This window comes from Chiloscyllium punctatum, chromosome 38, assembly GCF_047496795.1.
Source record: "Chiloscyllium punctatum isolate Juve2018m chromosome 38, sChiPun1.3, whole genome shotgun sequence".
NCBI lineage: Eukaryota > Metazoa > Chordata > Chondrichthyes > Orectolobiformes > Hemiscylliidae > Chiloscyllium > Chiloscyllium punctatum.
The window spans coordinates 26788184-26812417 of NC_092776.1; the positions used below are offsets into that span (position 1 = coordinate 26788184).

General features: G+C 42.3%; 1 protein-coding gene across 3 annotated transcripts in view; it reads left to right on the forward strand.

Annotated features, from left to right (window-relative positions):
* Positions 1–24234, forward strand: part of inpp5f (inositol polyphosphate-5-phosphatase F) — a 207954-nt gene that overhangs the window by 151183 nt on the left and 32537 nt on the right. For 2 of the 3 annotated variants that reach the window (XM_072557453.1, XM_072557455.1), the window contains 4 exons: positions 1771–1966; positions 14352–14531; positions 20601–20668; positions 22864–22988. In XM_072557453.1, the coding sequence (XP_072413554.1) occupies positions 1771–1966; positions 14352–14531; positions 20601–20668; positions 22864–22988 (569 nt within the window). The remainder of the gene's footprint in view (positions 1–1770; positions 1967–14351; positions 14532–20600; positions 20669–22863; positions 22989–24234) is intronic. The other variant, XM_072557454.1, reaches the window with a different exon arrangement.

The window sequence follows — 24234 nt, forward strand, 5'->3', positions numbered from 1 at the left end:
CATTCTGTGAAAGGTAGGTTTGCAAGGGGCAGGTTGGTCAACATCTGAAGAAAGCTGCCTTATCTTTTATAATGCACCATTGATTCTTAGCCTGGTGTGGATTGGTGGATTGCTGTATTACTGTAATTAGCAATCTAGTTACTCTTCAGTGTTAGGTGGAACAAATTATTCTTGCAGTTGTGATTCAGCAAGCTTTCTAGAAGTTTTTTAAACCACGTTGATCAATGGGACTGAAATAAGTCTAAGCTTGGTCAGTGTTTAGGTTGCATCTCAGCTTTGTGCACTGTCTTTGTGTCTGCAACCACGGAAGAGTGTCAAATCTATCTGGTTTAGTAGCTGTAAAATTTTCAGTAGGTGAAAGTTCAATTCATTCATTTTGGAGAATGTCGATTACGTGACCAGCTTGTCTTCACTCCTCTATATATCTGGCTGCTGTTAGTTTTTGGAGCATTGCTGTCATCCCAACCCCTGATGAACCAGCACTAGAGCAACAAACCAGGTGGGTTATGCAGACATTGTAGCTGTGTTTGAAAGATTGGCAGGGTGATGTATCGTGACAGACATTAAGTGGTCTGACATAATTGTAAGCAAATTAATTGCTGGGCCTGAATGACACGTATCCCAGGCGAAACATAGTATTAACAGAGCTCTGACCATCATTTTTTCAGTCTCACTGGACTGCTGATGGGCTGTACTTGAAAAGCCAGGAAGGGTTAAACTGTTTATAGGCCAGTCATACTAACCTCTGTGATGGCAAATTATTGGAAAGAATTGAGGGTCATATCACTTGTCAAACAGGATGTCGACTAATCGAGGACCGGATCATTCGTTAAGGGAAGGTCATACCTGATGAACTCTGTTTAAATTGTTATGGTCTTCCTGTTGAGAGTAGTGTGTTAGATTGATTGTTTCAATCCTTGCAAGATGTTGGATCATATCCAATTCTTCCGCCATGTGGGATAAGTAAAATCCCTGGGATCCAAGGGAAAAGGGCAAGAGGATGTAAAATGTTCATGGCAGGAAGGAAATGTTGGTGGTCAATGGGTGTTTGTTCTATTTGAAAGACTGTCTTTCCAGTGGGAATCTACAGGGCCCTAATGTCTAGGGTGTACATATGTGGAAAATTTAGCTTTAAGATGAGTATGTCAAACCACTGTCCCAAAACAGACTTTTATGAATGCCATGGAGGCCAAACTGGAGATGAGCTTGGATGTTATCATGGGCAATGCCACCTTGTCAATCATGCACTTTGCCCCATATTTAGTTCTGTTGACCAATAGAGTGGAATCTCTGGGTGATCTAGCAGACAAAATCTACATTTTACGACTTCATCCAAAGTCTTTTTTTTAATTCCTCTCACCACATCAGTATATATTCAAAAGGAGTGTTTTATTGGGTTCCTATTCTTGAAAGCCTTAAAAATGTAGTTTCCCAATTGATTCTGTGCAGGCATGACACATCTTGTTTGTTACATGTACTTTGCATCACTATGGAGTGGACAAAACTTCAGCTGAAATTTTTGAAGGGTTTCAGTTGCTCCTGAGTTAGGCACAATTGGATCAGTGACATCCCTTTAGAATGAGGAGATTCAGCAGCTTTTTGCAGAGTTGTCGTTTTGTATAATTGTATTGCAGCTTGTATGGGGAGTGGCAGTGATGACCCAGAAGAATTCTATAGCCAATTCTAAGTCTTCTCAAAGGAGAAGGGGCTTCAAATATTTGCAAGACTCTGTAGTTTTCAGATTAAATGTGTAATTTTTTTTTCTGACAGGATCCCAATGCAGATTTCTGGATTGTTCCAATCATCCAAGGGTTTGTGCAGATTGAAGAGCTGATTGTCAATTATAATGAGTCCTCCGATGATGAGAAGAGCAGCCCAGAAAGCCCATTGCAGGAGCAATGTGTGGATGACATCCACCCAAGATTTTTGGTGGCAATTATTTCAAGGAGGAGTCGACACAGAGCAGGTACTGAAACAGTTAAATTCAGTGAAGAGTAGAAGGATGCTCAAGGTCTCAATTGATAACCATCTACTGTTCCCTTCTATTTGTTTTGGAGGAAGCCTTTAGAGACCTATTGCTGTTCTATCTATCCTTGTACTTCCTGATTCTTTCCCATTTTGAGATTTATTCGAAAGGTTCAACACTCTTCGATGTGCTTAAGCAAACCAAATGAAATGCTGGGTGCTACATACAGTTTTGCTGCTCTTTGATAGTGAATCCATGTAAAAGTTCAGTCTAATTCTACATTTTCCACCCAGTCCAGTTTGACCATGGTATATTTTAACTTTGGGATCTTCCAAAGCAAGAATGTTTAATTTCTATGATAAAGGCAAAGTTTGTTCATCTCCCTTCTGAGAAGTTCTTTCATTTTGATGCTTTTACGAGCTGTTTGATGTAAGATTGATTGTTTTCAGATTTGTTTTCTCAGAAGAGACCTATAAATTGTTCCTTGTAGCCTCCCCCTTGGGAAAGACCTTGTCACGATTTCTGGCTTTTGTAAAGCTGTATCAAAGTTCACCTGGAAATTGTCCTATGAAGTGTTCTGGAATAACTGAATGTGTTCAAGGAGTATATGAAAGCCATTTGTTTACTTAGGTTTGCATTTTCCTTTAGGTTTTAGCTGTAGATATAACTGCAGTGCTTTTCCAAATGGAGTCCCAGAAACTTTGACCCAGTGACACCTGAAGCAGCAACGATATAGGTCCACATCAGTGGACCTGGTCTTGGCTTGCAGGAAGTGATGGCGTTCCTATGCAGCTGTAGCCCATGTCATTCTCGGTGGTAGAGGTCATGGATTTAGAAGTTGGTATTGTCGGAGATTTGGTGAGATTTTCGCATGTCACTGTTTGGTGTGAACTGCTGATTTTGTAGAGAGATGGCGGAAATTGAACTATGTTGAACTTGTAACTACACAATGTGTTGGTGAGAGTCATTTGAGGACTCTTTGGCTTTCTATTACTGGGTTTACTGCAGATATTATTTGGTTCTAGTGGTTCAGTCAATTGTTTTCGGGTGTCTTGATGCTCCTTTTCTTTGTGTTAACTACAGCTCACGTAGACCAAAACCAAAGCATTTATCTATTGTATCTCCTGGTTTTGTTCCAGTCTGGATAATGTCAGGATAATAAACATCATTCAACACTCACCACGTTGTGCAGTTGGGCTGAACTGCTTTTCATTTTTCCGTGTGGAAGCTACCTCAATTAATTAGCTCTTGATGAGACACTGCTCTCAAAAATCATGTGATCTGAATTGAAACTGAGCTCAGCTAATATTGGTTAGAAAGGTTTGAGGAGGTTAATTCAGGTAGGAGGAGCGGTCAGTCAAGGGCATGACTGAACAACACTCTCTTTGGGGATGGAAGAAGTTTTGCAAACTTTCCCAAGTTGTCTACTAAGGAAACTGCTCGTGTTTCTGATAACATAAGAACAAGGATCACGTGTAGACCCCCTCATTGCTGCTTGACGTTTAATAAGATTATCGATCATCTGATTGTAATCTCATTCCACATTCCTGATGAGCTTTTACCCCTTTCCCTTCTGAGAACCTATCCACACCAGACTTAAAAATATTCAAGGACTCTGTTTTGACCAGGAAGAGTGCCAAAGGTTCATACCTCTCAGAAAAATGTCACCTTGCCAATCTTTAAAACAGAAAACCTCTTATTTTAAATAGTGACCCTGGTTCTAAATTCACTCTGAGGAAACATCCTCTCAACATTTACCCTGACAAGACTACACAGGATTCTACATTACAATCAATTTCACTCTTGCTGTTCTAAACTCTGGCAGATATAGACCTAGTCTGTCCAATGTTTCTGTGTAAGACAACCTACCCATTTCACAGGTTAACCTGGTAAACCTTATTTAAATGACTTCCAATGCCTTTATTCATTCCAATGCATCCTTACTTAAAGAAGGCAGCTAGTTGTGGTCATGGTACTCCAGATGTAGCATCACCAGTGCCCTGTCTCACTACTTTGATATTCAATTCCCCTTGCGGTAAAAGATAACATTGTTAGCTTTCCCAATTGCTAGCTGTACCTGCACACTAAGCTTTTGTGAATTATCTCCGGCATGGAAGTCCCTTTGTGTCTAAAAGTTCTGTAATCTCTTACTGTTTAGATAATCCTGTATTATTCCTGCCAGAATGGAAAATTTTGCATTATATACCATTTGTCAGCTCTTTGCCTCCTCATGTAAACTCTGTCCTTTTGCAGGCTCCTTATGTCCTCTTCACAACTAACTTACTGTCTGTGTTTCGGTTAGATTCCCTACAGTGTAGAAACGGGCCCTTCGGTCCAACAAGTCCACACCGACCCTCTGAAGAGTAACCCACCCAGACCCATTTCCCTCTGACTAATGCACCTTACACTATGGGCAATTTAGCATGGCTAATTCACCTGGTCTGCACATCTTTGTATTGTGGGAGGAAACCGGAGCACTCGGAGGAAACCCACACAGACACTGGGAGAATGTGCAAACTCCACGCAGACAGTTGCCCAAGGCTGGAATCGAACCCAGGTCCCTGGCGCTGTGAGGCTGTAGTGCTAGCCACTGATCCACCATGTCAACAAATTTGACAACAATACCTTTGGACCCTTCATCCAAGTAATTTTTATATATTATAAGCAGTTGAGGCCTTGGTTTTGATCCCTGTGACATCATGCCAGCTTGCAGAAGATTAATTCATGTCTAAACTGTTTTCTCTTAACTAGCCAGTCATCTGTCTATGCCAAGGTGCTTACATGTTAAACCATAAGCTTTTATTTTCTAAAATTACCTTTTAATGTGCCACTTTGAAATGCCTTCTGAAAATTTAACTGCAGTACATTCATCCCTTTATCCTCTCAGCGCATATTACATCCTCAAAGTGCTGACATAGATTGGTCAAATGTGATTTCACTTTCAAAAAAAACCAGGTTGACTCTGCCTGATTTACCTGAAGTTATTTGAATGTCTTGCTATAATTTATTAAATATTTTCCCTATGACTCTTCAAGCTAACTAGCCTGTGGTTTCCTGTGTCGTGTCTCCTTCCCATTTTAAATAAAGGGGTTGCCCTCGCTGTCTTCCAGCTGAACTGGGCTCAGGAGGTTTGGCAAGTTAAACCAGATCTGTTATCTCGCTCGCCATTTCTATTGAGGCCAGTGGATAAAATCCATCAGGACCTGGGCACTTGTCAATCTGTACTCAATACCAGTTGACTGCGATTTATGTTTTCCCCAAGTTCCTCCCTTCCTTAATTGCCTAATTTCTAACTGTAATGAGCTGGAGGCTGGGAAGCTGTCACCTAGAAATATTTGTGTAGAGTGGGGGAAAATAGTTTGCTTTCAGTTTCGATCTTCAATGATAACTCGTTAGCTGTTTTTCTATGGCGGCCTGGAATGGGTTGGTGTACTGATTGCACCGTTTTCTTGTATTTCTGATGGTGCTGTCGATCTGTGTGTATACCTCCCTGTGGCTTTCCTATTTTGCACAAGCATAGCCAGGCTGATGCATCTTGGCTGGTGAGCATGCAATCATTCAGAATGTGATGTGATTGCAGAGCACATCTGTCATGTATGTGATATGAGGTTGCTCTTTGCTGCTGGTGTCTAAAAGCACTGCTGTTGGAAGACAAACCCAAGGAAGACCATCAGAATGCTCTCCTTTCAAAAGTCTCCTTGCTACCCAGGATTTGTTTTCCATCTTTAAGAGAATTATTGGCTTCAAGCAGCTAAGACAAAAGATGAAGACCAACAGTCACTACTGCTTGAAATCTGAAATAAAATCTTCCGGTAACTCCATTTCTCTTGACTGGAGTAGGGAATTATTTAATTTAGAAATGACTAAAAGTTATGCTTGTCCATATTGACCATGTTGTCTGTCGGGTTTAAAAGGACATCTGTTTCTAGGGAATGGGATTTTGACCTTATGGCAGACTGGGAGATTTACATTTTGATGGGTACACTCCTCTGTTGCTGTGAATCAGGAATGTGACGGTTTCTGTCCCTACCTCTTCTCATGTAGCAGAGTCTGGGATCTTTGTACTTTCCGTTGTGTACAGTTATACAGCGGGGAGTGTCATTATCGACAATTATATTGAAGCTCTTTTGATCGGTCTGGAAGAGCTTAAGGCATTTGGTCTGTCAGCATTCATGTCTGAGAGATTTTATTTGAAACTGCAGTGGAAATGCTCCAGGGTCCGCTCCCTTCATTGTCTGTGTCTATGCCAAGTAGTTAAAATCCAAACCCCTCAAACATCAACTTGTTGGGATGAGTGCAATTCCAACAGCACTCAAAGCTTGACGCCATCCATGAGCAAAAACAGCCCTTTTGCACAACATCCTCTGCCTTCAGTATTTACTCCCTTCACTACTGACGCACAGTAGCAGCAGTGTGTGCCATCTGCAAGATACACAGCACGAACTCACCACGACCCCTCTGACAGCACTTTGCAAACGATGCATGGACACACCACCGCCTGTAAGTTCCCTTACAATCCCCACACTATACTGACTTGGCACAATATTCCTCCTTTATACTTCATTGCAACTCTGGGGGTGTAAGTACAATGGTTCAGGGAAGGCAGCTTACTCCTGACTTTTCCTGGGCACTTAAAGATGGGCAATAAACTCTGGGCTAGCCAGAAACATGCACATACAGTGAAGAACTTCCCTTTTAAAAAAAAACCTGCAGCAAGTGGATTAGGTTCAGGGAAGTGAACAGGACAGTCTTATTTGTCCTTGATTATTGTACAAACACATAAGTCTGGTATTAAACCCAAGAGAACTCCTTTTGAGATGTAAATCTCTATTTTGCTTTTCATTTCATTTGTAGATTACAGGTCAGGCTGCATTTGTGTAGAGAGAAATGTAGCACTAGAGCTCTGATATTTCAGCAGTATGCTGGTCTTCCCTCTACAAGGTTGACTAATTCTTTCTCCGCCGATGCAGTCCAACGTGAATATTTCCAGTCTTTGCTAGAAATCTAGAATAAAAACATTTTGATTTAGTGATTCGATACCTCCTTGTGACTTGTTGCAATTGAGCATTCTTTTGTGAGAAGATAATTCTATCTTTGTGTGCTGGGAATAGTTTAGATTAGTCATTGACACAGTGCTTTGGTAGACGCTGGAAAGCTTTTTACATGGTGACTGAATTTCAAAAAATAATTAATGCATGTACTCCGTTTTGGTTATTGGCTTGATGCTGTTTGTATACTTGTGGAGGAACAGAAACAATTGGAAGATGTAATTTTTAAGGTGCTGCTGGAAGGCCTGTGCTGGCTTTTCATATCTTAACTCTTCAATGCAGGGCTGGGGGTGTGGTGCCCTGTTGTGCGGCCAGGGCTGAGGGCACAAAGCCCTGTCGCAGGACCGGGTCAAGGAGCACGGTGCCCTGCATCGAAGGAGCCTGTTGATCAGATGACACTCTGTGCTTGGGTTGATGTAAAAAGTTCCATGGCACTACTTTGAGAGGGGCAGGGGAGTTATCCCTTGTGTCCTGGCTGATATTTATCCCTGAATTAACAATGTTTGCTGAGGCTAATTAACTGCATTCCCAACATCACCACAATGCCAACACTTTGAAACATAAATACTTGTTTGACTGTAAAGGGCATTAAGATGTCTGGTGATTTGGGAAGTGCAGTATAAACTCAGATCTGTTAACTTTTGTCTCTGATGTCCCATTGAGAGTTGTGTACCACTGTGCATGGACGTAGACTAGTGACCTCTGCAGTTCAAGGTGGCAGTTCCCTGCCAGCAGCTAGGGCATTTGGGGATGGGCAATAAGTACCACCTCTGCCATTGATGGCCATGTGCCCTGCAAGGATAGTTCAGAGCTAAGAGCTTTTATACTGATTCGGCAAACCCCATGGTATCTCCCAAGCTGCTTCATAAAAGTGCTGTCACTGTCCGAGAACATACAGCACAGTACAGGCCCCTCCACCCTCGATGTTGCACCGACCTGTGAAAAATGATCTGATGCCCATCTAACCTACACCATTCCATTATTATCCATATGTATGACCAATGCCCTGAAGTTTGGCGAGTCTATTACTGGTACAGGCAGGCCATTCCACCCCCCTACTATGGAGTAAAGAAACTACCCCTGATATCTGTCCTAAATCTATCGCTCCTCAATTTAAAGCTCCATCCCCTCGTGTTAGTCTTCACCATCCGAGGAAAAAGGCTGTCACTGTCCGCCCTATCTAACCCTCTGATTATCTTATACATCTCGATTAAGTCATCTTCTCTCCAACAGAAATAGCATCAAATCCCTCAGCCTTTCCTCGTAAGACCTTCCTTCCATATCAGGCAACATCCTATTAAATCTCCGGTGAATCCTTTCCGAAGCTTCCACATTCTTCCTACAATGTGGTGACCAGAACTGTACACAATACTCCAGGTGCAGCCTTACCAGTGTCTTGTACAGCTGAAGACGACCTTGTGGCTCTGAAACTTGGTCCCCCTACCAATAAGCGCCAACATACCATAATACCTTCTTGACAACCCTATCAACCTGGTTTGCAACCTTCAGGGATTTATGCACCTGGACACCAAGATCTCTGTTTGCACTGTCAAGAATTTTACCATTTGCCCAGTGCTTTGCATTCTTGTTACAACTTCTGAACTGAACTACCTCCAGACTTTTCCACATTAAACTCCATTTGCCACTTCTCAGCCCAGCTCTGCGGCTTATCTATGTCCTTCTGTAACCCACAACATCCTTCAGCACTCTCCACAATTCTGCCTACCTTTAGTGTCATCTGGAAATTTACTAACCCATTCTTCTGCGCCCACATCCAGATCATTTATAAAAATGACAAACAGCAGTGGCCCCAAAACAGATCCTTGCGGCACACCACTGTCAACTGAGCTCCAGGAAGAACATTTCCCATCAACCACCACCCTTCTTTCAGCTAGCCAATTTCTGATCCAAACTGCTAAATCACCTTCAATTCCAAAATTCGGTATTTTGTGCAATAGCCTACTGTGTGGAACCTTAGCAAATGCCTTACTGAAGTCCGTATACACCCCATCAATCACCTTCACTTCATCCACCTGTTTTGTCACCTTCTCGAAGAACTCAATAAGGTTAATAAGGCAAGACCTACCCTTGACAAAGCCATGCTGACTATCCCTAATCAAATGATTCCTTTCCAGATGATAAATCCTATCTCTTTAAACTTTTTGAACACCTTACCCACAACTGAAGTAAAGCTCACTGGACTATAATTACCAGGGTTGTCCTGACTCCCCTTCTTAACCAAAGGAACAACATTTGCCATCCTCTAGTCCTCTGGCACTACTCCTTTTGGCAATGATGACATAAAGATTGAAGCCAAAGGCTCTGCAATCTCTTTTCTAGCTTCCCAAAGAATCCGAGGATAAATCCCATCCGGTTCAGGGGTCTTATCTATTTTCAGATCTTCTAAAATTGCTCAAACATCCTCTTTGTCAACTTCAATTCCGTTTAATCTTGTAGCTAGTATCTCCATATTCTCACTAACATTGGCAAAGGGCAATGAGAATATTGACGAAAAGTATTCATTAAATGCTTCCCCTATGTCCTCTGATTCCACACACAACTTCCCACTACTACCTTTTGATTGGCCCTAATCTTACTCTAGTCATTATTTTATTCCTGATATATCTATCAAAGGCCTTAGGGTTTTCCTTGACCCTATCTGCCAGCAATTTCTCATGTCCCCTCTGGCTCCTCTCAGCCCCCTCTTTAGATCTTTTCTGGCTAACTTATACTCTCGAGTCCCCTAACCGAGCCTTCACACCTCATCCTCACATAAGCATTCTTCTTTCTCTTCATAAGAACTTCAACAACTTTAGTAAACCATGGCTCCCGCTCTCAACAACTACCTCCCTGCCTCAAAGAGTAGCTGTTCCTTGAATAAGGAACATTCCCTGCAGTTTCCTTTCCCATCCGATGCATCCTAAATCTTGCCTATTTGCATCATACTTGCCTTTCTCCCAGTTATACCTCTTTCCCTGCGGTATATATACCTGTCCCTGCCCATTGCTGTTGTAAACATAACTGAATTATAGTAACTATCACCAAAGTGCTCACCTACCTCCAAGTTCAACACCTGGCCTGGCTTATTATCCAGTACCAAATCCAATATGGCGTCACCCCTTGTTGGCCTGTCGACATACTGTCGGAAAACCCTGCTTCATGGATTGAACAAAAACTGACTCAAGTAAACTACTCGAACTATAGTATTCCCAGTCAATATTGGAGAAGTTAAAGTCCTCCATAACAACTACCCTGTTACTCTTCCTCCTATTGAGAATCCTCTTTGCTATCCTTTCCTCTACATCCCTGGACCAATTTGGAGGCCTATAGAAAACTCCCAATAGGGTGACCTCTCCTGTTTCTAACGTCAGCCCAAACTACGTCAGTGGATGAGTCCTCAACCGTTATCTCAGCAGCTGTAATACTACCCTTGATTAACAATGCCACACCCCTGCCTCTTTTACCATTTTCTCTGTTCTTGCTGAAACATCTAAATCCCAGAATCTGCAACACCCATTCCTGTCCCTCCCCAGGCCATGCCTCTGAAATGGCCACAACATCAAAATACCAGGTACCAACCCATGCTGCAAGTTCACCCACCTTATTCCAGATGCTCCTGGCATTGGCAAGTACACACAGTTCAAACCAACTTCCTGGTGGCTGGTGCCCTCTTGCGACCTTGTAAACCTATCCCTGACCTCACTGCCCTCAACTTCCTGTACTCTGGAATTACAATTCAGATTCCCATCCTCTTGCTGCATTAGTTTAAACTCCCCCCCCCCCCCCCCCCCCCCCCCCCCCAACGCCCTGAAGAGCATTAGCAAATCTACCCACCGACCCCGGATATTGGTACCCCTCTGGTTCACGTGAAGACCGTCTTGTTTGTAGAGGTCCCACCTTCCCCAGAAAGAGCTCTAGTTATCCAAGAATCCCAAATCCTCTCTCCTGCACCATCCCTGCAGCCACGTGTTCAGCTCCACACTCTCTCCCTGTTCCTCACTTCTCTAGCACGTGGCACAGGCAACAAACCAGAGAACTCTTTTTTTTTGTTCCAGCTCTAAGCTTCCACCCTAGCTCCCTGAATCTCTGCCTTAAATAGGAAGAAAGGTGGGCATCTATGTCATTGGTGCCCATGTGAACCACAATTCGGGGCTGCGCTCTCTACCTCTCGAGGATCCCGGAAACACAATCCGAGATGTCATGGAACCTGGGAGGCATCACACCAATTGAGTGTCTCTTATTCCCACAGAACTTCCTGTCTGTCCCCCTAACGATGGAGTCCCCATTGACTAAAGGTCCCCATAGACCTGAGCCCATTGCTTACCCGGTAAGAATTCTTCCACCCCCCCCTGCCAACAGTATCCTAAATGATATACTTGATGTTGAGCGGAACCACCAGAGGAGATCCCTGCACTGCCTGCTGGTTCCCTTTCCTACTCCTAATGGTAACCCATCTACCTTCTTCACGTGGCTGTAACACTCCCTGTAACTCCTCTTAATAACCCCCTCCACTGCCTTAATGATCTGAAGTTCATCCCGCTCCAGCTCTAGTTCTCTAACATGGTTCTGGAGGAGCTGGAGTTGGGCACATTTCCCACAAATGAAGTCAGCAGGGACACTACAGGTGACCCTTACCTCCCACATACTGCAGGAGGAACATTGAACTGTCCTAACCTCCATTCCCACTATTCCCAATTCCCAAATAGACCAATGACAAAATGCAACATGAAAGAAAATATTTATCACCTTATCCACCGACACACAGAACTTTTTTTGATTAGAGGAGGAGGAGGATGGGTGGGAGACACTACCCGAGTATTTTGGGTAAAGCAACCGCCCAAATGTGTAACTTCATGACCTCTGACTGCCTCCAGGGACTAATGAACTCCGGACCTAAAGGGTCATTAAGGGAAACGTAGCCCGTTTTAAAGTATATAACCAAAGTAATGATAGTAAACTCAACCGAATGCAAGAGCCCGAACTGCTTATTACCATTATTGCCCTCACACTTGGCCATCTCGATCCTTGACAGTTTAAGCTGTTACGATGAAACTTAATTGAAGCTTGTGTATAGAATCCTAGCTTTATTACTGGGCAGTTTATAGCAGCCTGACATTAATAGACTTCTTCCTTAATTAACCTTCAATAACCTTCAATGTAGCTTCCACTATTGCTTCAGGAATCGGTGAAAATGGAGCTTGAGTGAATGCAGTGTTACTTAGATTACTTAGATTATTTACAGTGTGGAAACAGGCCCTTCGGCCCAACAAGTCCACACCACCCCGCCGAAGTGCAACCCACCCATACCTCTACATTTACCCCTTACCTAACACTACAGGCAATTTTAGCATGGCCAATTCACCTGACCTGCACATCTTTGGACTGTGGGAGGAAACCAGAGCACTCGGAGGAAACCCACGCAGACACGGGGAGAATGTGCAAACTCCACAGTCAGTCGCCTGAGGCGGGAATTGAACCCAGGTCTCTGGCGCTGTGAGGCAGCAGTGCCGCCCACCCTGTGCGTTGTCTAAAGTGTGGTAGTTCATGCAAAGTGTTATTTGTGGGACACATGATCCACTAGTCATTTGGAGACTGTTTGAGTTATGTGCGAATTGGCCAATAATCTGAACGATCTTCCAGTTCTAGCTCTGCAACCTACCCACTGACAATCCGTGCACACATTGAAAAAAATGAAATCCTTACGCAGTGTGTTTGAAACAAATTATACTCTTATACACCCTTCAGTGTTTAGTTTGATCATCTACGTGGTTGTGATGAATTTCTAGTATATCAGCAGATTAAGTTGAAGCTTACACCTCTGAAAGGTTTAGGAATGTAGATTGGTGTTTGTGAGCGCATTCCACTTGTCCTCATACCACCTGATGCCTCTAACACTAAACATTTACTTACCAGTTACTTGAATGTACTTAAGTTGGCCTCCACAGTGCTCTGTGGTTCAGAATTCCACAGGTGCCTTACCTTTTACGTGGCAAAAGTTTCCCTCCTCTCAGTCCGAAATGGTCTACCCCATATCCTGAGACTTTGTCCCCAGATTCTAAAGTCATTAGAAGGAAGATGTTTTCCCTGCTTGTCAGTCCAGCCTGTAGAATTTCAGTTCGATCCCATCTCCTTCTTCTAAACTTGAGTGAATATAGTCTTAGCTGGAACAGAGTCTCATCATTCCCCACATCAGTCCAGTGAACACCTTCTACTGAAAGCAGGACCATGGAAACCAGGCACCAGGACTGTCTCGGTGAGAAACAAAAATGGAAAGAATTTGCATTCCGAAGTTGATGAACATAATGCAGCTTGAAGAAATCTCAAATGCCGAGGCTTGTCAGAAGTACAAGCATCATGAAGCCTTGTTTGAACGTGTAACAGAAGGAGAAACTGGGAGAACAGAATGGAGTCCTTGCAGCAAGCAGTGTGTGAGGAAGTGTTAGTGGTTGGGTTTGTCATAAATATTAAATGACCGCCTGTCCCCAGGATAGGGAAGGGAAGATTGAGCAAATCCGCAATGACTTTTTTAGAAAAAGTAAAATTTGTAACTGATCTGCTAGTCTGACTTGTCTTGTATATTTCAAAGTAGATCTCTAGTATAAGAATGTTCTTTTCCAAGTATGACTGTTTTAACTGGATGTGAACCAAGTGAAAGTGAGAGAAGGGTGGAAGTGGGAATTAAAATAGATTTTTTTTCCCTAGTTCCAAGAACAGGAAGCAGCAACAGCACAGTTGTCATGTTAGCCTGGGATACTGCTGGGAGCTTGGCTTCCAGAGCTGGTTTCACTCATTCTTTCATGTTTTGAGTTTGTTGCTGCCAGTGTATGTCACAATTACTGACATTTGAGCATTTGCTCTTGGAGGTATTTCTTTTAACACCAAGTATTAGAGACCCACAAAGATAGTTTAAGGTGTGATTTTGAAATAGGTGCATTGTTTCAAAATAACTGTTGATGGAACACTGACACAAGACAACCATTTTTTCTATAAAAGAATAATTTCATTGAGGGATCTGGATGCCAAATTATTTAAAAATTAAGATTCCTCTGGTATAAGTATTCAATACCATGTATGTCAGAACACTTAGTCACTTAATTTAGTTTCTGACAGTGTTTGGCAGGATAGATGCTGAGTTCTAGTTTCTGTATGACAATGTAAAATGGTTGCGTTGCAATTTTTGGAAGCTTCTTTATTGATTCTTCTTTGTTATTATCTAGGCCATTTCAGCAGTGATGTTGTACAGTCCAGCTTAGAACGCAGACCGGATTTCTTCATCTTGGGGCTATGTAAACAACTCCGCTAATTCCTTTGACCAATCATCTTTCACATTTCTGTAGGTATGCGTTATAAACGGCGTGGTGTGGATGAAAATGGGAATGTGGCAAATTATGTGGAGACAGAGCAGTTAATCCATGTCCACAGCCACACGCTCTCGTTTGTCCTTACCCGGGGATCAGTACCAGTGTTTTGGAGTCAGATTGGGTATCGATACAATCCTCGGCCACGGCTGGACAGACGTAAGTGATGCTTGAAGCGATGAAGAACTGTTTCATGGAACCCTATTTGTTTTATAAACTGGATTGCCGGATGATTAACATAAGCTCCATATAACGTGAAGGGAATGTTTACAATGGATATAAAACCAAATGTACCTGTTACCTTTTTTTGGTGTTCAGTTTTAATTATTTTGTTTGTTTCATAGGCAGCTTGTTGGCTTCCCTATCCCTTTATTCAGCTAATTGTTAGATAGGAATAAAAGACATTACCAGCTGCCTTTGGTTCACCAGATTAGTGGTAGATGAATTTATCTGGTTTGCATGATTCTCATGCTTTGTAATTACTTTTTTTTTCATGTTGTCAAGTATTAAGATTTGACCTCTGAACTTGCTCCTTCCAACTGGCTGTCACTGAAGAGGGTGCAGTAATGTATTGACAGGACAACATGGAACAGGCCATTCACTTCCACCATTCTGTACCACTGTAACCCTTTTACACAAGCAAGTCATTCTCATCACATGTACTAAACCTCTTCCCACGTTCTGTTAAACACCCCCCTCCCCCTCCCCCAACTGGGGGATAAGCTTGGCTTCATATGCAGGTAGAATGTCTCCAATCCATCCTTCCAATGGAGATGTCTGTGTTCCATTCTTCATCCAGTAAGTCAAAAGTGAGTAACGTGGCTGGATAATTTGGCCTAACAGTCTGCTCTATCCCATGCTCCATGTCAGCCTTGACTCAGCCCCCAGCTACCTTCTGCTGAACTGCTCAGAGCCCACAGCACCTTGTCCTGGAATTTGACGCTGTTCAGACTCTGACATGAATTAGGTCCTGAGGCTGCTGTAGTTCACAAACACAAGCAATCTACTCTTGATGATCAGTAAAGTGATGGAAGGAATCATCTGTAGCAGTTGGCACCTAACCTTACTCCAGCCTTGGTTCAAACATGGACACGAGCTGAAATCCAGAAGTGTAGTAAGAGTTTCTTGATATCAAAGTCACATTTGACTAAGTGTGGTATTGAAGATCTGTAGCTAAACTGGATGCAGGATTCTGGGATGGGGAGCTTTATACTGGGGTCATACCTGGCACTTGGGAAGATAATTGTGGTTCTTGGAGGTCAGTCATCTTAGCTTCGGGCATCTCTCTAGGAGCTCCTCAGTAGTATCCTTGCATCTTCAGCTGCTTCAATGACTTTCTGTCCATCATAAGGTCAGAAGTGGGGATGTGCAATCAGCGAACAATGTTCAGAACCATTCGTGACTCCTCAGCTACTGAAGTAGTCCATTTTCGATTGCAGCAAGACCTGGATAAATATCCAGCCTTGGGTTAACAAGTGGCAAGTAAAATTTGCACCCCATACAGGCCAGGCAATGACCATCTTCAAGAAGAGACAATCTAACCAATGCCCCTTGGCATTCAGTGTTTCTGAACTGAATTCCCACACCTCAACCACCCACATCTTGGAGGTTACCACTCACCAGAAATTAAACTGTACCCTTTGTAAAAATACAATGGCTACAAGAACATGTCAGTGCCTAGGAATCCTGTCATAGCTAACTCTCCACCAGACTGCCCAAAGCGTTGCCATCATCAAAAGACACAAGTCAGGAATATGGTGGAGTAATCTCCTTCTCTGGATGAATGCAGCTCCAACCACATTCAATACATCACATCCACAAGCATCCAGTCACTCCACTGATGCTTGGTAGCAGCATTGTGTACCATCTACAAGGTGCCTTAGACAGCATCTTGCAAATCCACAGTCACTTTAGGACAAGGGCAGCAGATACAGGGGCACACAACCCTCACCACTCCAAACTGCTTAGCATCCTGACTTAGCAGTATATCACCATTTCTTCAGTGTCACTGGGTCAAAATCCTAGAACTGTTTCAGTAACAGCACTGCTGCACCACAAGAAGGCAGCTCAGCATCAGCCTCTTGAAGGCAATTTGAGATGGGCACTAAATACTGACCTAGCCAGTGGTGCCCACATCCCCTGAGAGAATGTGAAAAAAAACCTATGTGCAATGTCAGTTTGTAAATTTGCTTGCTGAGCTGGTAGCTTTGTTCTCAAATGTTTTTTCACCATGCTGGGTAGCGTCATCAGAGAGTCTCCAGTGAAGCCTTGGTGTTCTGCCCAGCTTGCTAATTATCTATCTCGGTTGTTCTGGTCGTTGATATTTCTGATTTGTTTCTGAGGGGTTGGTAAATGGGGTCCAAATCTGTATGTTTGTTCATGGCGTTCCGGTTAGAATGCTAGGCCTCTAGGAATTCCTGAGTGTCTTTCTTTGGCCTGTCCCAGGATCATTATTCCAGTTGGGCAGGTGTCCCTCTTGGTCTGTGTGTATGGATACTAGTGATAGATGGTCGTGTCGTCTGGTGGCTAGTTGGTGCTCGTGTATCCTGGTGACTAGATTCCTGTCTGGCTGTCCAGTGTAATGTTTGTTTCAGTCCTTGTAGGGTATTTTGTATATGATGTCTGTTGTGGTGGTGGTTGGTATGGGGTCCTTTAAATTCATCAGGACCTGTTTGTGTGGTGGTAGCTTTGTGGGCTACCATGATGCCTAAGGGCCGGAGTAGTCTGGTTGTCCTCTCCGAGATGTCTTTCATGTATGGCAGAATGGGTGGAGTCTCTGGGCGTGTTGTGTCTTCTGGTTTAGGTTTGTGCACAAATCGGTGGACTGCGCTTATCGGGTTTCCGTTGTTGCTGAATACATTGTATAGGTGTTTTTCTTAGGCTTCTCCTAGTTCCTGGGTGCTGTAGTGTGTCGTGGCTCATTTAAATGTCCTGATGCAGCTCCGTTTGTGGGTGTTGGGATGATTGCTTCTGTGTGTGTCACTTTCCTATAGACGCTGGTCTGCAGCTTTCTATCGGCTTTTCGTTCTGCTGTGGTGTCTAGGAAGGGGAGTCTGTTCTTCTCATTTTGTTGGAGGTTACATCAGTAAGGATGTTGTTTGTGTTTGGGTTTCTTCTAGTTTGCGTTTTGTGATGACAAAGGTGTCATCCACATAGTGGACCTAAAACTTGGTCTGGATTATGGGAAGGGCTGTTCATTCTAACTTATGTGTAACTGCTTTGCATAGAGTCCCATTGATTTGTTTGTAGATCTTGTCGTTGACGGTGAAGTGGGTTGAGAGGCACAGGTCTACTATTTTGAGGATGCTGTCCTTGCTGATGGAGTTGGTGCTGTCAGGTGTTTGTGTGCTTGATTCGTCTCGCAGTGAGGCCAGTGTTTCTTTGGTCAGGGTGATGTTTATAGGGCCGTCACATTGAAGGAGACCATGACTTTGTTGACCTCTAACTTGGTGTCTTTGTTCAGGAATTCCTGGGTGTAGTGGATGGAATGGGTTGGGTAGTCTTCTGCAAGGACTGCAACAAATGTTACATTGGACAGATGGGCAGGAAACTAGCCACCAGGAAACATGAGCACCAACTAGTCACGAAAAGACCTGACCAACCATCACTGGTATTCATTAACACAGGCGAGGAGGGACACCAGTTTGACTGGACAGTAAATCCATCCTGGGACAGGCTAAACAAAGACACACGGGAATTCCTAGAGGCCTGGCATTCAAACCGGAACCCCATTAACAAACCTATTGATTTGGACCCCATTTACTAAGCTCTCAAAAAAACTGGAAGTGATATCGCCGACTAGAACAAACTGAGACAGATAAATGGCAAGCGGGGAAGAACACCAACGCTTCACCAGAGGCTCACTGATATGTGAATAGGACGCTCCTCTCTTCATCAATGGGTATATATGAGGAGTTTCCCTTCAGTTCCAAATCAGTTTTGCTTTCATCCTGAATTTACTTTTATATTTTATTGGCTCCATGGCAGTTCAGCAGGCTGCTATCATTTACTCTGTACCATCCTATCAAATCTCCTCAGAATCTGTCCTCTAGTGAAGAAAACCCAATTTTCGAAGTCTTTTCTATTTGTATTTTCTCGGAAGCATCCGAGAGACTGTATGTGGTATCTTCTCTAACAGCTCAAAATCCTTTCAATTATATGGTTGGCAGTGTTACATGTTGTACTTTTACATGATATTGCTGAAGCTTTGAGTTAGTTATTACTTGATGATTTTTATATTTTTAACCTCGTGATAAAATGAAGAATTCATTTGGTGTTTTGATGGCATCTTAAGTAACCTACCACCTTGAATATTCTGTGACCTACTTCCATCCTGAATATAATAATTTTTTTCCTAGTTACTCTCTCCCTTTCTTTTATCTAAATTTTGTTAATTGACACTGCCTGCTTTTAGCCCATTTGTCCATCTGTCTAGCTTCCTTTGCTATTCTGAACCAATATTTGCACCTAACCTTAGGAAATAGAGCTCTTAACTCCTGGCCAGTTTCCATTGAGACAATTTTCAAATGCTGTTTGTTTTTCATCACCTCATGGTACACTGATGATTAAGGACTGCACATGAAAGTTAACTACTAAAAACTTTGATAAGTATGATGTCCCTCACATGCCCCCATCCATTGTCCACGTCTATGTCCTCAACTGAGTTTGACCTTTCAATGTGCACTGATATCAATGTTCCCCTGTCATCCCTGACCCTTTCTCAGTGATTTTGCTTACACAACTGCAGAGTTAGACAGTATTACTGCAATCCTTCCACTTGTTTTGCTGATGCCTTTCTTTAGTTTAGTATGTCTAGCTGGTTACCCAAATACCCTGAAGGAAGTATTCTTTTGAAGTTGGCAGTTCTACAGCAGCTGATTCGACATCATGAGCACCATATGGCTTTGGTACTGCTCATTTCTCATGGTAAACCTGTCAGCATTGAGACTCCTGAGTCAAATATTGGCAATGGAGCGAAAAGCCCAGCATATGTAAATGAGATGAGCAGCTAGTTATCCTTCAAATCTTAAACCATCAACTCACAGCTGGAGTTAATGCAGTGGGAGATCCTGTACCTTTGTCCTGTACTATGCAGTTCTGTAATAAAAAGTCAAGTCTCAAGTGCTAATAAATATTAGCCAATTTATTTTAAGACTGAGTTGGGTGGCCAATGAGGCGTAAAAACCTTTTTAATAGAGTTTGATTTGAGCTGCTTCAAAGAAAACATGAAACAGTTTTATGTTGTGAAGAAATTGTGGTATAGGACATTGGGGAGCAGTAACAGAAGGCTAGTCCTCTCTAGAAAGCCGCTGCTATATTACAGGCCATAGACGCCTCCGCTGTTTCCATTGCTTGCCCGTTTGGTTTGAGCAGCTGTTAGGACATGTACAGATTCAGGACAGATGGAGTTGTCAGCTGCTGAACTGTCCCACTGAGCACCTCCTAACTGAACAGTGACAAAACTCTCCATATTAATATTAAAATCTCATTTACTTACAGCCTGGATACACAAACCTTAGTGGGAGAAGAGATTGCAACTGAGAATGTCACACTTGTCTATTTGCAATATTTGCTTCGCTTCACTTACTTCATTGTAACAGCTATTAGAATGCTGCTTAATTGAAATTCTCTTTTAAACCTGTTTATCTAGGGGATGCTTTTGAAAAGATGTACATAGGTGTACATGCATGTAATGTTAATGCACAGCAATGTGTTGTTAGAGCCATTTTATTGCTTTCTTTACAGAAATCATTCTAACTCAATAATACCTCCCCTTATGGTCCAAGCCTCTCTTGGTGACTGAGGAGTCAGGTGATCTATCCCAAGAATTTTACCCATGCTGCTGCTGTACTTTTCACAACCCCATTAAAGACTCAGGTATTACAGGCTCATTGTCTGACAAGTAACTGCTGCATGTGAGGCAAACCTGTAATCGTGCTGATTATTGGTTATCAGAATAATGAGCAGATTATCGAAGAGAGTTCTTTCGAATTGGCACCTGATCCAGCATGGTCATGGGATAGAAGCTGGGGGTATCCTTCCAAAGAGATGTTTCTGCCTGAGGCCCCATGTTCAGTTGGAAACGTTGGTTCAAAAGTTGATTTTTGGATTACTTGCAAATCTTGCTGGATTCCTATTCTTGTAGATCGACGAGCAATGCCTTTTCACTTTTTGAATGTTCTTGGGGTGTGTTTTTGTTTGTAATGTGAAATGGTTTGATTTGTGCAGCAGAGGAGGAGACCACCAGCAAGTTTGCCGCACACTTTGAGGAGCAGCTGAAAATTTATAAGAAGCAGGTGAGCTGATTTGCTTTTTGATGGAGTTAGATTAGATTCCCTACAGTGTGGAAACAGGCCCTTTGGCCCCAACAAGTCCACACCAACCCGCCGACGAGTAACCCACCCAGACCCATTTCCCTCTGACTAATGCACCTAACACTACAGGCAATTTAACATGGCCAATTGACCTGACCTGACCTGCACATCTTTGGACTGTGGGAGGAAATCAGAGTACCCGGAGGAAACCCATGTAGACACAGGGAGAATGTGCAAATTCCACACACAGTCACCCCAGGCTGGAATCGAACCTGGGACCCTGGTGCTGTGAGGCAGCGGTGATAACCACTGAGCCACCATGCTGCCCCATTGGTTTTCAGTCCTTTGTTCCGTTGTGTACTGAGCTATTCTGTGACTTCATGATCTCATCAGTTTTTTTGGCTGCCTGGTTCATTCATGTGTTGTGTTTTAGCACATGCACTAAATTGTTTGACCTGTAGTTGCTGTTTGCACCCTTTTCCTGAACATGAGTGACGTGCAACTCTCAAGTCTGGCCTTCATTGAGTCCAAATTACTCTTAATAATCATTGGCCATTGTCCATAATTTCTGCCTTTTTTTGCCTCCCTCCGTGTTCTTGGTACACCTCATCTGGTCCTGGTATTTTAAGGCATCAAATGATGTTTTGCCCTTCATTGTGAGTTAGTTTAGAGTTTAAAAAGTAGGGAAATCTCCTCCTAATTATCATCTTATCAAATTCAAGTACAGTCTATCAAGTACTACCACCTACTAATTTTAAAATTTTCAGTGTCTGAACTATCTTCTCCATGATCTGAGTAGTAGGAGCATCTTTAGTGATGACTGCCACAAAGTATTCAGTTAAAACGGTTATGTCCCAACTTTTGTGCATAACACCTTACTAAAATTCATGAATCTATTTTTAGACAGATTCTAAACAGCCGTATCTCTCTCAAGCGTCCTTAAACAATGCCCTTTTAGACTCCTATAACAAGTACTGCAACATAACCATGTTGGGAAATATCTGCAGTTATCAGTGTCTTTCGGTGTATGCAAATGATTTTCCCCTTCCCACTCCAAACTGGGTGCCATTTTCCTGTCAGAAAAGTAAGCAAGTAACTTGTTCTGAGTGACATCTTAATGACATTAGCTAAGTATTTGTTATATTGAGAATTGCTGAGATAAACCTATGTTCAGATATTAAAAAGTGAAGCATGTTCGAGCATTGACATTTCTTTCTGACATAAATGTATTCATAAACAAAAAAATACGGTGTATGGATTATGCAAATCAGATTTTTATTTACTGTCATCTGCATCAGTCATGTTCATAGTTTGATTAAAATTATTTGCTTGGCTGTTTCTCTTTTGTTAATTGTGAAACAGGAAGTCACAGATGTAGGTTATTAGCCTGTGTAGTGTGTGCACATGCAGTATTTAATTGACATTGTGTCTGTCACATTTTTAAATAGTCCCATGTTTATCATAAAGTCAGCCGATCATGTTTATTTTGATTATTCCCAATATGCAAGTTTATTGCCTTCCTTTGCTCTGATTTATTTATGGAAAATTCCATTGCTGCGGTAGTGCCTGCATTTCACACTGTGTCTCAACTTGAAGCCACTGAATTATAGAGGGATATGTCCTTTATCCAGTATCAGATGAACAAGCAGAGAATAGAGAAACTGCCTATATGCAGGCTGTTGGGATGATTTTCAAATGACATCTTTGTCAACTCAGACATGACTGACCGAAAGGCCTGTGCTCCAATGTAAATTACCATCGCGGGTTATCATATGGGAACGGTTTTGTTTTAAGAGATACTTGGGTTGGTTAGTCTTCTACTGACAGTTTTAAAAATTTTGTTACACTCCTGTTTTGTTTGTCAGCAACACTCAGTCACTCAGCCTTTCTGTATAGACTTTAGCCTTGTGAAATGTGCCAAGGCATTCCATGGGAGCAATTACAAAACAAAGTTGGAGATAGACTCCCAAAGAGAACTTCTGATCCCGGATTACCACGGGGTGATTTTAGTAGTTTATTAAAGGAGGGGAGAGGTATTTAAAGAGGGCATTCTGACCTGGCTAATCTTTGTATGGATTGGGTACCTACTACATAAGACTGTTTTTGTTACAATGAGCTTTAAATGATTTGTGAATATTGTGTTGCATTCAATTCTTGTTTCTGTTTGGTCTCGGTAGGTTATTGTCAGCCTAGTAGATCAGACTGGAAGAGAGAAAATAATTGGAGATGCTTTTCTTCGGCAAGTTTTGCTGTACAATAATCCAAGCCTTACCTATGTGACTTTTGACTTCCATGAACATTGGTAAGAAGCAAGGGTGATGATTGTAGGTTGTGATTGAAAGTCTTTACACGCATGTTCTGTAATTGATTCAAGTGCAGCTCATGACCAGGCTGGTGCTCGTGCAGTTTGCTTCTCCTTGTTTACACTGTGCGGAAGTCTCGTGGCCATGTCAGGGTTTTTTCCCTTTATCCCATGAAAGTAAAATTAGATTTTTCGATTTCTCCTCTTGTCATTGTGGTTAAGGTACCAGTTATTTCTTCTCCCCTGTCAGACTGTCCGGTCTGTTTTCTTCATGTTCGGAAATACTGTGTCTTTCATTGATTTCCTGTATGTATTTGGGGAATGTTGTTTCTTGATGATGTGCAAAGGTTAAATTTTTTTAAACAAAAATGGATAAGCAAGAGAAAGAAAAATGAGTTGTTTTTTCTCTAATATGCAATTAATATGCTTTCCAGTTTAATGGAAGAGTTCTATGTTGAGTTAGATTCAGGGTTTTAAAAAAAATGTCAAGGTAAGATTGAAACGAGTTTGCAGGGTGCCAGCTCCCTAACCTTTTGTGGGCTCTCGGAATCCACTGTCTGTTCTTGTCTGCAGTTGAAAATCAGCAGAGCTGATAGTAAACAGCTGATGCTGCACATACTTGCCTGATCACTCCTTGAGTGTGCATGTTGCTGCAGAGTCCTAAAATCTGGTTTGGGTGTGGGCGCGATGGAAATAAATGTCTCACATCCTTAGGCAGTCATTTATAGTAGGAAAAGTGATTTGTACGCCTGTGTGATCCTTAAACATTACAGACCATTTTCCACCCCAACACTAAACAAATAAATCTTCAGGAAAAATGAACTGCTTGGATGACATTGGGGATCATCCTGTTTGTCTTAATTTCTAAATACAAAATGGAAATGACGTAATTTTTGATTAGCAGTCACCAGGATATGGTCTCGATACTTTTATACGTAGCAACTGTTTAGGATGGGTGGAGAGAGTTAGTGAATGTTGATATATTATGAGGCATTTCTGGCTTTCTCTTAAGTCACCACAAAATGAAGATCTAGAATTGTTAGGAGCTGGACTGCATTTATCAGTCATTCTAACCTAGAGCACTACATTTAATAGTGATGACAGTGTATATTGCAGGCGAGAATTGTGATCTAATTTGCATTTAACAAGCTTGTCATTCTGTTTTCATAGCACAATTTTGGCTTTAGTTTGTCTATTTAGGATAGCTACACTGTCAAACTCCAATCTTGGGGAACAAAGCTACAAT